Source organism: Aedes albopictus, chromosome 3 (assembly GCF_035046485.1).
Source record: "Aedes albopictus strain Foshan chromosome 3, AalbF5, whole genome shotgun sequence".
In the NCBI taxonomy this organism is placed as follows: domain Eukaryota; kingdom Metazoa; phylum Arthropoda; class Insecta; order Diptera; family Culicidae; genus Aedes; species Aedes albopictus.
This window is the reverse complement of record NC_085138.1, coordinates 375,508,695-375,521,943: the sequence shown is the minus strand read 5'-3', so window position 1 is coordinate 375,521,943 and position 13,249 is coordinate 375,508,695. Positions and strand designations below refer to the sequence as shown.

General features: G+C 47.1%; 2 protein-coding genes across 9 annotated transcripts in view; one reads left to right on the top strand and one right to left on the bottom strand.

The window, feature by feature from the left end:
* The window catches only part of LOC109409861 (ras-related protein Rap-2a), a 489,211-nt gene that overhangs the window by 234,238 nt on the left and 241,724 nt on the right, over positions 1–13,249 (bottom strand). The gene's annotated exons all lie outside the window — the stretch shown is intronic.
* Positions 1,916–3,591, top strand: LOC109397098 (trypsin 3A1). The gene is made up of 2 exons (XM_019669421.3): positions 1,916–2,386; positions 2,447–3,591. The coding sequence occupies exons 1-2, from the start codon at positions 2,335–2,337 to the stop codon at positions 3,214–3,216; spliced, it is 822 nt and encodes a 273-aa protein (XP_019524966.3). The 5' UTR covers positions 1,916–2,334; the 3' UTR covers positions 3,217–3,591.

Sequence of the window (13,249 nt, the reverse complement as noted above, 5' to 3'; positions counted from 1 at the left end):
GTCCTTTTCAGGACGCTGTTTGAACCCATTGTGGTACGCTTATGCGTTATTACAGTGTCCTTATCAGAACACTATGTGAACCCATTGTGGTACGCTTAGGGGCTGTCCATAAACCACGTGGTCATTTTTTTGGGACTTCTCAACCCCCCCCCCCCACCCCCCCCCCCGCGTGGTCATTAGTCCATACAAAAATTTTTATTCGTCCATACAAAATGCTCATTGGCCGAACACCCCCCCCCCCCCCCCCTCATGACCACGTGGTTTATGGACAGCCCCTTTTGCGTGTATGACAATCCTATTCCCTTGCCTGTCCTTTCCCCTGTCTTGTCCCTTTTTTCCTTCCCTTCTCCGTCAGGTAAATTATGAATAGGCTCGTGTTCATGGCGATGGCACAAATCTCCCAAATGGAGGGGAACGTTCCTCTGGAGCCGACCTACTGATACTTATAATTTTTTTTTGTCTGTATTAACGAGATTTTTAACCCTAGGCTAGTTCATCTCGGGACCCACGTTTTACTTCCCTTCCGAAGGAAGAACCCACATTTTGTGAGTATGTCGGGAGTGGGATTCGATCCCAGGTCCTCGGCGTGATAGTCAAGTGTTCTAACCACCACACCAGGTCCGCTCCACTTATAAATTTATAAAGAGGTCTTGTTATCGAAACACTTCAAGAATTTTCTTTTTCACTACGAATATCTGGAAGACTCCATTAAAAGATGCACTGAAAAACTGAGAATAAGTAAAACAATCCTAATTCTACCGTACCAGCTGATTCACCAGCGTGCCTGATAGAAATAAGACAAGGTTGATAAGTTTTGGTCGAATAAAAAACTGTATCGTCTTCATAAGTAAACAAAACTGTATCGTCTTCATAAGTTTATATGAACAGTTTTTACGATGCCTAATTTGCTAGAACAAATGGACGATATGAATCTCCAACTTCTAAACGGAATTCCATGCACTTCCCGGTCGTAAATAAAGAGCTCCCAACCTCAACTCTCCCACCACCTCCTTCCTGCCTTAAAAAAAATCAGAACCAGCAAAGCCGTTGACCATGTTCCGGCCGGACAACATCCAACCCATTCCCGTGCCACGCCGAATCATGCACAAAACCACCGACATTAGCATAATTACACCATCGCGCGCCACACGAGCTGAGCTTCTCTCGTCCATCGCCGTCCCGTGTATGAAGCGGACCAAAGTAAACAACCTTCCCTCCCACCGGTGGTGGCATGGGGGAATACCCCCATCCATCATCGTCGTGCCCAGCCGATGTCCAGCTTTTTGATGTCTTGACCGGTAAGCAATTGGAGTGTGGTGAATTTGGTGGCAGATAGAGGGTGGCCATAGAATGCAAAGGCGCTTTTCTATGCCAAAGAGGAATACACCAAACCGGACTCAGCCTTCTTGCTAAAGATAATCTAGATTAATTAAAAAAAAACTTTGTTTTTATGTCAAAGCTTACATGGTCCTTCTAGTTCACACTGTTGCAAAATAATCGCAAAAACCTTTTCCCATCGAAATTACCCGTTTCCCAAAAACCTGCCTGAGTGTTGCCTCCGACACCACCGGCGTACTGACTGGATTGAGTAGCCATATTAACACATCATTCAGAATGTTTCGCCACCATTGCCACCGTCGTCAACTCGGTATAGAATCGGCCAACTCGGGCCGATTTGAAGGGACAGGAACGTTGGTTGATGCAATCAATCACTGCGTGAAACCATCGCGAAGCGATACTCTGGCAGGGTACCCCCAGCAGCTAGCCAGCAACAGTCAGCGACCTGCCGATTCGAATTATGCTAATTCACTTGTTTTAATGTTCGGGTCTTGAAGGAAACGGTCGGAGGGGTTTCGGACGGTCAAGGAAATGGCGTAATCGCTGGGTTTATGAGTACCGAAGTACCTCGACTACAACCAGTTGTAACCAGTGCACATTCCCAGACGCGCAATTACCGGCGACACGTGGACAAGTGGCGATACGCAAAAAGGTTGACCCATTTCGGACGGCCTTATCATCCTGAGCGATCCACGCGCGCGATACAGTTCAGCGAATCGATAAGGGCGGCCATGGGCGACCATGGGAAAAACCGGTTAGTTGGCACTTCAGGAAGGTCACCATCCGGAAGAGTGCTAGGGCGGACCCAGCTATCGGTCAACTGGCGCGAGCCGGCCCTTTGTACCGCGTACTTCATGCAGACTAATCTTATCTTGGGCCGCGTCCAAATCGATCCCCAGGAATGAGGAATCCGAGTGATAACTAACCCATCCAACTAGTATAAATAGTTGGAACTGGATAACTAGCAAACATAGTTCGGTGATACCTCAAAACGTCATGAAGTTTGTTGTACTCTGCGTAGCCATCGCTGCAGTCGGTGTCTTGAGCGGTAAGTTCCTCTATCATCACTCGGAATTCTTAATCTAACCAAGAACTTCTTCAAACCCAGCTCCCCCTGAACTGCCTCAACGACCACGTCCCTGGAAGACCCCGTCCGTTCTCCTGGAACGCTTGAACCCCAACACAAGCGGACGAATCGTCGGCGGATTCAAAGTGACCATCGAAGATGTCCCCTACCAGGTATCGCTTCGGAACTGGTCCGGCTTCCACATCTGCGGCGGTTCCATCATCAGCCCGCGATGGATCCTAACAGCTGCCCACTGCGCTCCCACTAGCGCCAACCCCTTCAGCACCATCATGGTCGGATCCGCGGACCGCAAGCAAGGCAAGGTCTTCAAACTGAAACGGATAATCTCCCACCCCCTGTACGACCCGAACACCGTGGACTACGATTTCTCCCTGCTGGAACTCCGCGAGGACATGCCTTTCGACAGCACCCGAGCTCCCATCCCTCTCCCCGAGCAAGACGAATCCCTCGCCGAGGGAGCTCTCTGCCGGGTATCCGGATGGGGCGACACGATGAGCTGGACCGAGTCAACCAGCATGCTCCGGGCTACGGACGTCCCGTCCATCGATCAGGACCGCTGCTCCGATGCGTACACCAACTTCGGAGGCATTACACCGCGGATGATCTGCGCCGGGTACTGGGAGGGCGGCAAGGACGCCTGCCAAGGTGACTCCGGAGGTCCCCTCGTCAGCAACGGAAAACTGGTGGGAGTGGTTTCCTGGGGCTACGGATGCGCCCTGGAAGGCTTCCCCGGAGTGTACGCCCGGGTGGCAGCCGTACGCGACTGGATCCGCAAGGAAAGTGGCCTGTGATTGATCTGTGATTGTTGTGTGATTCAATAAAATAGCTATGTTATCTGAATGAGAGTGTGGGATTTTCTGTTGATAACAGTTCCATGGAATAAGGAGGACAACTACGCATTAATTGGTGGTGATTAGTTCCAATAAATGATGCATTTTGTAGTCGGTCGAATGGTCGGTTAGACGGACAGGCTTGTTGATAACAACGATTATGACTTGATTCAGAGCGTGTAATGGGTGCTTTGAGAGCAAACGGCGGGTATAATTTCAACGATTGATCGATCTGTTTACCAATATGCATGATGATGAATGGTTCTGATTAGCGGTGGAGGCATTTCCTGGCTACACTGTTGAGATGCAATTAAGCATGGTAATTGAGTGGGGACAACATTGTAATTGAATGGAAAGAGTGGTAATTGAAACTGCTGAGGATGGAATATTCCTTAGAGGAAATTTAACAAACCCTAGAACATTTGATCTATCCTGTTGTAATGAATTTGTTTTTTATGTTTGCATCAACATAAAAAACAAAAAATTAAAAATAAAACTAACCAACCAATTTCATAAGTAGTTAATGAATTTTATGACTGTAACAAAAAAAACCCAGATTAATCCACCTAGTGGTGATGATGCCTTTCTTGTTGTAAGTGCAATACTTATGATATATCCATCTAAAAAAGCCGAAGAGTTCCCAAATCCTGATCATGCTTGATTTAGCCATTATCGAATTGGAAAACTTGATGATGGCACATATTCCGACGTTATGTTCAACATATAGACAGAGCTGAACGATATCAGCCCTATCAGTATACTTCTGACCACCATCAATATCAATGGATGCTGATTAACATCAAGACGATAAATTCAATTATATATTTTTTGCACAAGCGCAATATCAAACTTTTTCTGTAAGTTTATTATGATTAAATTCACAATTCTAGCTAAATTTGAAATCTTCATAACAAAAATACAAAAGAGTGGAATTTTCCTTACTATTTTATTCAAATTTCAATCGCAATCGCACCGTTTTGCGCATACATTTTAGACGCAAGAAGAAATTGAACCAATATTCTTCGAGTTGATGCAATTAAGTTTTCAATTTCTCATTCAACATTGACCATTATTACATTATTGCTCTTCAGAAGTTTTGAATGATTTGATTTGACCGGGTCGCATCAATTTTGTCAAGATTTTGTTCTATTTCATATAGGGAGATTTCAACAACTTCTTCACTCATAGTCTTATTCAACGCTTTTCAGGATTTCGAAAAGAACGTTTTTTGGTGGTTGCATTGGTTTGGTTCTCTTTTAAATTTGACAAGTTCCGGCGGGACACACGGAACAGGTTCCGTCGTCAAGTTCTAGAAAATGCAGCACCCAATTAACCACGGTGCTGAAGCCTTATTGCATGCAGATATAAGGTGTATTTAGGGCAATCATTACTTTACAATACATGTACACTTAAGGTTGATTTGAGGTGGAAATGGCAATTATGCGACTGAATTAAGATTATACCAGTCTAACTTTAATTTGATTCTATATTTGCCTATTTCCACTATAAATCAACCTGAAGTTTGCATGTAAAGTAATGATTGCTCTAAATACACCGTATATCTGCATGCAATAATGATTCTGCACCGTGGTTACTTGGGCAATTAGATGTATCACAGCAGTTTGATGCCGCGGTTCCAGGACAGTCCTTCCGGCAGGGCACCCGAAACTGGTAACACTGCCGGTAAGTGGTCTGTGCCAATTTTCTTACTATCCATTAATAAGGTTAGCGAAAAAGCCGTGACCTCATGTCTCGCCTGTATGTGTTTGTTCCAAATTAACATGTTACCACCTGCGGCGGGATACCCGAAACCGGTTCCGAGACAGCACCAATTGTCTCAAATATGGTCTAAGACTAGCTTTTTTCCGAACTTTTTGATCACTTCCAGCGGGACACCCGGAATCGATGTCAGAACTAAACCGTTTCTCATAGAAACGGTCTTGCTCACCGATGATCAGGTCACCTATAGAGCCGCGATTTGATATGCCTCATGCATGAGTTTGGTTCGCTTTTATATTTGGCCACTTCCGGCGGGGTACACGAAACCAGTTCCGGAACATAACCGGTTTTTCCAAACATGGTCTGAGGCTATTTTCCTGCTTACAGTTCATTAGGTTATTGAAAAAGCAGCTATTTGATGTGTCGCATGCATGGGTTTGATTCACTTTTACATTTGGCCACTTCCACCGGGACACCCGGAATCGGTTCCGGAATACTACCGGTTGTCTCAAGCATGGTCTGAGACTATTTCCCTGCTTACCGTTCATTAGGTTATTGAAAAAGCCGCTATTTGATGTGTCGCATGTATGGGTTTGGTTCATTTTTATATTTGGCCACTTCCGGTGGAACACCCGGAACCGGTTCCGGATCACTTCCGGTTCGGACTTGATCTGAGGCTATTTTACTACTATTTGTTCATCAGGTTATTGAACTTCCGACAGGACACCCGGAACCGGTTCCGGAACACTACCGCTTTAAATATGGTTTGAGACTATTTTCCGGCTTATCGTGCATCAGGTAATCGAAAATGCTGCGGTTTGACATGTCGTATGCATGGGTTTGTAGCATTATTATATGTGACCCCTTCCTGGGGTACCGATTCGGAACACCTAAATGGCCATAACTCCGGAACGGCTGGACCGATCCGAACCATTTTCAATAGGAAACAACCCAAGTAACATTTTTAGTTTTATACTGTTCTATTAGCAGTTTCCATGACCAATTTTATAAAACTTCCAATAAAACCAAGTATTCCATAACAACCTTCTGACAACCGCTATAAGAACGCCTTCCAAATAAGTGGACCACTCTTATAGAGGTTATCAAAACAAAATGGAGAGCAATAATAAGTCTGCAATAAAATCAGCATGCTGTTCTTTTTCACTCGATCAACTTTGACACACAGTATTCATTAACCAGTGCGAGAAAGGGAAAACAAACCATTGTTGACATCGCAATAATCATGGATTCTTTTTCTATAGATTATTGCCAGTAAATATCAGAATTAATAAGTGACTTTATGGTGATTTATGTGTAACAAATCTTTGTGCCCAAATATGTTTACTGCGAAATAAAGGATTACAGGTGCAAAAAACAAAGGCGCCACGCAAAAAGTGAAGTTTATGAAGAAAATATAAGAAGCAGAAAAAATTTAAAGTGCAGATTCTTGAATGATGTGCCTGGAAAAATACCTCTCCGATTGTGAATCAATGTGAACTTTCCGTCTTGAGCAGCAAATTGTCAAGGTAGGCATTAAGTAATTGTTTTTTTTTTTCGATTTCCAAATACGTAGTGCCGGGGAAAGTAACCAATTTCAACATGGCAGCAGCAACTTGCCAGGAAAAACAATGCGTTGGGCAATAAATCCAACATCCCTTCGTTATAATCCCAATAAATGCAAGTGATCGCGCCATTACTGTTTTAAGATCGCAATAAATCCATCTGTAGTTTTCGCTATTTGTTATGAGGTGGCGCTCTAATCGATTATGAATGACATTTTACTATGGTCGGCAATGCATGGCTAAAAATATTTTGTGAAATGTTTGAGCATACAACACTTGATTATGATTTAATATGACAAGAAATAAAAAAAAACTTTTTTAAGATATAATCAAGCGAATAGTGTATTTAATTAATCGATTATCTTAATTAATTAAATTATCTCATGGAATCAGACCATGATTGTGGTTGTCGTTGATTCTGGCCATCTAATACAGCACAGTGCACCTGCTGGCGTCGTCAGCACAGTGGTTACCCTTTCTTGGTTTATTTTAAAGTGCTCTTGACAACCGTAATAAAACCTTTTATAAATCAAATAAGTAACAGCGTTGGTTAGTTTTGTGACAATTTTATTGGTGTTTTATAGAACGCTTCCAGTATTTATTAAAATACATACCAATTGCTTTGTTAATTGCCGTTATAAATCTTTCTTAAAACTAAAATAAATCCAACAAGCTCTGTAAATGTTACTTGGGAACTGGACCACAATCTGCGTCGAATGAAACGTCGGTCATTAAAATCGGTTGAAGTTTACTGCCAAAAAGTGATGTGAGTTAGTTTGTACACACACACATACATACACACATACGTACACACACACAGACATCACAGCGGGCGAGGCAACCGTCAGGCGAGGAGCTGTCTGGCGGTGCCCGCAAGGCCAGGCGAATCATTACCCCGAAAGTCGGTAATAATGCCGGAAGGTCGGACCCCAGCCAGGGTTCCCGGAAAGCTGGGAAGGGTGGGCCTGAAAAGGCTGGCCCGTCCCGGAACGATGGGAACAAGGGGTTGCGACCGCTAGTGGGCCCTCAACAGCCACAGAGTAGGGCGATCCAAGGGGAGGACCCCCCTTGGACGAAGGTAGAGCGGAAGAAGAAGAAGGCGAATCCGCAGGTAGTAGCGCAGGACGCCAAGCCAAGGCGTAGGAGGGCAGGTGCCAAGCGCGAGAAAGGCGACGCTATCGTCATCAAGACGGAACAGTCCAAGTACTCGGACGTCTTGAAGATGATGCGAAGCGACGCCAAGCTTGAGGGTCTTGGAGCCGACGTACGCAGTATTAGACGTACTCGTACGGGCGAGATGATCCTGGAGCTGAAGCGCCAGAAGGAGCACAAGGGCGCCGCCTATAAGAGGCTGGCAGAAGAGGTCCTTGGTGAGGGTGTGCAGGTGAGGGCTTTGACACATGAGGCGACTCTGAAGGTCAAGGACATCGATGAGATCACCGAAGTGGAAGAGCTCGTCACGGCACTGCGGCAACAGTGCGATGTGCAGGTGGCCGCCGCAGCCGTTAAGCTACGGAAAGGGCCAGCAGGGACACAGGTAGCTTTGGTTCAGCTACCTGTGGAGGACGTCAAAAAGTCCGTTAAAGTAGGGAGCATAAAGGTGGGTTGGTGTGTATGTCACCTGACATTCCACGAGCCACCAGAGGTTTGCTTCAGGTGTCTGGAACCAGGACACAAGTCGTGGGACTGCAAAGGCCCCGACAGGCGCAAACTGTGTAGGCGATGCGGCGCTGAAGGTCATAAGGCCCAAAGCTGCACGAGTCCGCCCATCTGCATGATCTGTACCGGGAAATCCTCGAACAACAGACATCCGATGGGTGGTCCAAGGTGCCCGGCCTTCAAGAAAGCCGCAGTGAACAACAAATCACAGTGCAGGTAACGCAGCTGAACCTGAACCACTGTGATGCGGCTCAGCAACTGCTTTGTCAGGCAGTTTCTGAGTGGGAGACGGATATCGCCATCATATCGGACCCATACCGAGTACCCGCCGGCAACGGCAACTGGGTCGCGGATGGGACCAGAAAAATGGCGGCGATATGGACGACGGGTAAATACCCCGTTCAGGAGTTGGTGTCTACTACCTATGAGGGCTTCGTGGTCGCCAAAGTAAACGGGGTCTTCTTCTGTAGCTGTTATGCGCCTCCGCGGTGGCCGATCGAGCAGTTCACGCAAATGCTGGACCGCTTAACGACCGTGCTAACAGGGCGAAGGCCGGTGGTAATAGCGGGCGACTTTAATGCCTGGGCCGTGGAATGGGGAAGCCGTTTCACGAACCAGCGGGGTCAGATCCTGCTAGAAACACTGGCCATCTTAGATGTCGACTTGGCTAATGTCGGTACCAAGAGTACCTTTAGTCGGAATGGAGCGGAGTCAATTATTGACGTGACCTTTTGCAGTCCTGGCCTAACAAGTAGTTCGAACTGGAGAGTAGATGATGGCTACACTCACAGCGACCACCTGGCGGTTCGCTACAGTATCGACTACAATAACAGCAGACAGCGGATAGAAGAAGAGGCGGCTAGGTCAAGGCCAAGCCCTCGCAGGTGGAAGACATCATACTTCGACGAAGGGGTATTTAGGGAGGCGCTCCGCCGTGAGCGAAACTTAATCGGTTTAGACGGCGACGAGCTGGTAGCGGTGCTCTCACGTGCGTGTGATGCGACCATGCCTAGGCGAGTCCACCCTAGAAATGGGAGGCCACCGGCTTACTGGTGGACCGACGCGATTGCGGACCTGCGCCGCGCCTGCCTAAGGGCTAGGCGGCGGATGCAGCGAGCACGATCAGAGGAAGAGCGAAACGAACGGCGGGTGGTGTTCGCCGCTGCAAAAGCCGCGCTTAAGACCGAGATAAGAGCAAGCAAAAAGGCCTGCTTTGAGGGTCTCTGTCAGAGTGCCAATACGAACCCGTGGGGTGACGCCTACAGGATCGTTATGGCCAAGACGAGAGGTGTGATGGCTCCTACAGAGCAATCTCCAGAGATGTTGGAGGGGATCATTGGAGGACTTTTTCCGCGTCATGATCCTAGTCCTTGGCCTCCTTTCGTAGGACAGCCGGGGGCTGGGGCTGGCGATGAGGAGAGGGTCACCGATGTGGAACTTGCGGGGATAGCTAAGTCCCTTAGCGTAGGTAAGGCCCCAGGTCCGGACGGAGTTCCGAACCTAGCCTTAAAAGTAGCTATTGCAGAGGCTCCCGAGATGTTCAGGTCTGCTATGCAGAAATGCCTGGACGAGGGAGTTTTCCCAGAAGCTTGGAAGAGGCAGAGCCTGGTACTATTGCCAAAGGCGGGGAAACCACCCGGAGACCCGTCGGCATATAGACCAATATGCTTGATTGACACGGCGGGGAAGGTGCTCGAAAAGATCATCCTCAATAGAATGTTGCGGTTCACCGAGGGCGAAAAAGGTCTTTCGAGTAACCAATACGGCTTCCGGAAGGGGAGGTCCACCGTAGACGCTATCTTGTCGGTTACAAAAACCGCCGAGAAAGCACTCGAGCCTAAGAGGAGGGGAATTCGCTTTTGCGCGGTAGTGACTCTGGATGTAAGGAATGCGTTTAATAGCAGCTGGTCTGCTATTGCCGATGCGCTCTTGCGTCTGGAGATACCGGAGTACCTGTACAAGATTCTCGGAAGTTACTTTCAGAATCGTGTACTAGTCTACGACACGGAGGTGGGTCGGAAGTGCTTTCACATAACCTCAGGAGTCCCGCAAGGTTCCATCCTGGGTCCGGTGTTATGGAATGTCATGTACGACGAGGTGTTGAGGTTAGAGTATCCAGTGGGAGTGGTGATTGTCGGATTTGCCGACGACATTACGCTCGAAGTCTACGGTGAAACGATCGAGGAGGTAAAGTTGACTACCAACCACTCGATCAAGGTTGTGGAGGCGTGGATGCGGTCCAGGAAACTGGAGCTGGCTCACCACAAGACAGAGGTGACGGTTGTTAACAACCTGAAGTCGGAGCAGCAGACGGAGATCAGTGTAGGAGACTGTACTATCCTGTCAAAGCGCTCCGTCAAACACTTGGGCGTGATAATCGACGATAAGCTTACTTTCGGTAGCCACGTCAATTATGCCTGTAAAAGAGCCTCCACAGCTATTGCGGCACTGTCCCGGATGATGTCCAATAGCTCTGCGGTGTACGCCAGTAAGCGCAAGCTTCTGGCTAGTGTTGCTACATCCATACTTAGGTATGGCGGCCCGGCGTGGGGCACCGCGCTAAGTACTAAATGCTACCGACGGAAGCTGGAAAGTACTTACAGGCTTATGTGCCTGAGGGTTGCGAGCGCGTACCGTACCGTGTCACACGACGCTCTCTGCGTCATTACTGGTATGGTGCCTATCAGCATTCTTATCAGTGAGGACATGGAGTGCTTCGAAATGCGCGGCACAAGAGGCATACGCAGGACTGTCAGGATGGCCTCTATGGTCAAATGGCAGCGCGCGTGGGACAGCTCCACCAAAGGAAGGTGGACCTATAGGTTGATACCGAGGGTAGATAGTTGGATTAATAGGCGCCATGGGGAAGTCACATTCCACCTGACACAGGTCCTTACAGGTCATGGTTGCTTCCGACAGTATCTACACCGTTTCGGGCATGCGGATTCTCCCGAATGCCCAGTGTGCAATGGTTTAGAGGAAACGGCTCAACACGTTTTGTTCGTGTGCCCGCGTTTTCGCACAATGCGTGACCGCATGCTTGCCACATGCGGGGAAGACACAACTCCGGACAACTTGGTCCAGAGGATGTGTAGGGATGAGTTTGGCTGGAACGCCGTTTCAACGGCTATTACCCACATCGTCTGGGAGCTACAGAGGAGGTGGCGCGTGGACTCGGAGAATGGCTAGTCCAGATGCAGTACAAGAGGTGGTCCAGGGGTTCGGAGTCGGCTTCGTAGGTCATACCGGTGCCCTGCGGTCGAGATCGACCCTTACAACGATTAAGTGGCCGCGGAAAGGAAGTCCCGGTAGCGGTGCTGTCGTGGCGTCGGTCTACTGGGTTGGATCCGAGCCCGCGGTTGGAAAGGGGTCCCCGGCAAGGGTCGGGGTAGGTGAGATCCTGCTGTCTGCAACCTACGGGTGCATCTGATAGGGCCTGAAGGGTAGTGATACCCTTCCTTGCGGGCAGGTCAGATCGGGTTGCACGTGGGCATCAGTTCTTGATGTCCGCTCAGCAGTAGGGCGCGGGCGGGGTTGACCCTGCCCGCCTTCCGAGGACAAAGGGAGTGGCGAGGACCACTCGGGAAACTGGCTAAGCGCCAGCATGCTACCGTGATGGACTCTCCAAAGCGAGTCATCGATGTTCGTTGCTGCAGGCTACGCAGCTAACCTTGTGGGTGCGATGTGCACTAGCCCCTCTCTGAAGCAATACCTTCTTGGTGGTTCCGGAGAGACGTAGGGTTTGGCGACCATAGGAATGGTTTAGTGGGTACGAGGAGAGAGTAGTCCTGGATTTTACTTTTGTTGTAGAAGACAGCCTGTCAGACCTACACTACCCTAACCTTCTGTTAGGGTGTCTGTTGAGCAGATTATCCCCCTATGGTTTAGAAGGAAAAAAAAAAAAAAAAACACACAGACATCACCTCAATTCGTCGAGCTGAGCTGATTGGTATATGTGACTTGATCCTCCAGGCCTTCTATCAAAAAGTCATTTTTGGAGTGATCATATAGCCTTTGCAGTACACTTAGTGTACGAGAAAGGCAAAAACATTACAAAAATCGTTACATTTGAATGTTTTTGAGTTCAGAACCTTTTTATAGTAATAATAGTAGATTTTTGCATCCAAGCATATCACAATATGACTTTTATCACATCTTGTATGTATCTTGTAGAATTCCATTGCATGTTGTATTCCGCCGTTCGAGATATTATGACTCAACCAATGTTGTTGACTGAAACTCATTAAAGAGGAAGAAACTTTCAGGATACTCTAGATCGTTCAAACTTCTATTATACATGAACATATCATTTCAGTTAGAATAAGAATAAGTTTTCTTCGATTACAATCAGACTGACTACGCACAGAATGAACCAATTAGGTCGATGTGTGAACTGTTTAATTTGTTTTACGACTTGTTTGATTTCAATGTTAGTACTAGAGTTTCGTGATCGTGTGAATAGTTTTATATCTTAGGTTTAAGTGTTCATGTAGACTGTGTAGTCCGATGGATTGCAACAACAATAATAATAATAATAATAATAATAATAATAATAATAATAATAATAATAATAATAATAATAATAATAATAATAATAATAATAATAATAATAATAATAATAATAATAATAATAATAATAATAATAATAATAATAATAATAATAATAATAATAATAATAATAATAATAATATGATGTGGTTGGCAGAAGAAGAGCGACAGTGTAATGGAGTTGGAGACATGACCGCGGTCGTAGTAACCGCTCAGGATGTACGCGAGGCTACCCGGTATACCAGAAATTGGGCTGCACCAGGACCCGATTTCGTGCACAATTTTTGGTATAAAAAGCTCACGACGATCCACGGGCGGATGGCGGAATGCTTCAACATGGTGCTAGAAGACCCCACGCAGCTACCAGAGTTCATTACCAGGGGTATCACTTATCTTCTGCCGAAGGACCAAAACACAGCTGACCCAGCAAAGTACAGACCAATAACGTGTCTTTCGAGTCTGTACAAAGTGCTGTCGTCGGTGATAGCGAGGAGGATACAAACCCA

Excerpts from the sequence above, each read along its gene's own strand:
- LOC109397098 (XM_019669421.3), top strand. The coding sequence starts at position 2,335 with ATGAAGTTTGTTGTACTCTGCGTAGCCATCGCTGCAGTCGGTGTCTTG. Across the intron at positions 2,387-2,446 it reads TGCAGTCGGTGTCTTGAGCG|CTCCCCCTGAACTGCCTCAA; the intron begins GTAAGTTCCTCT and ends CTTCAAACCCAG.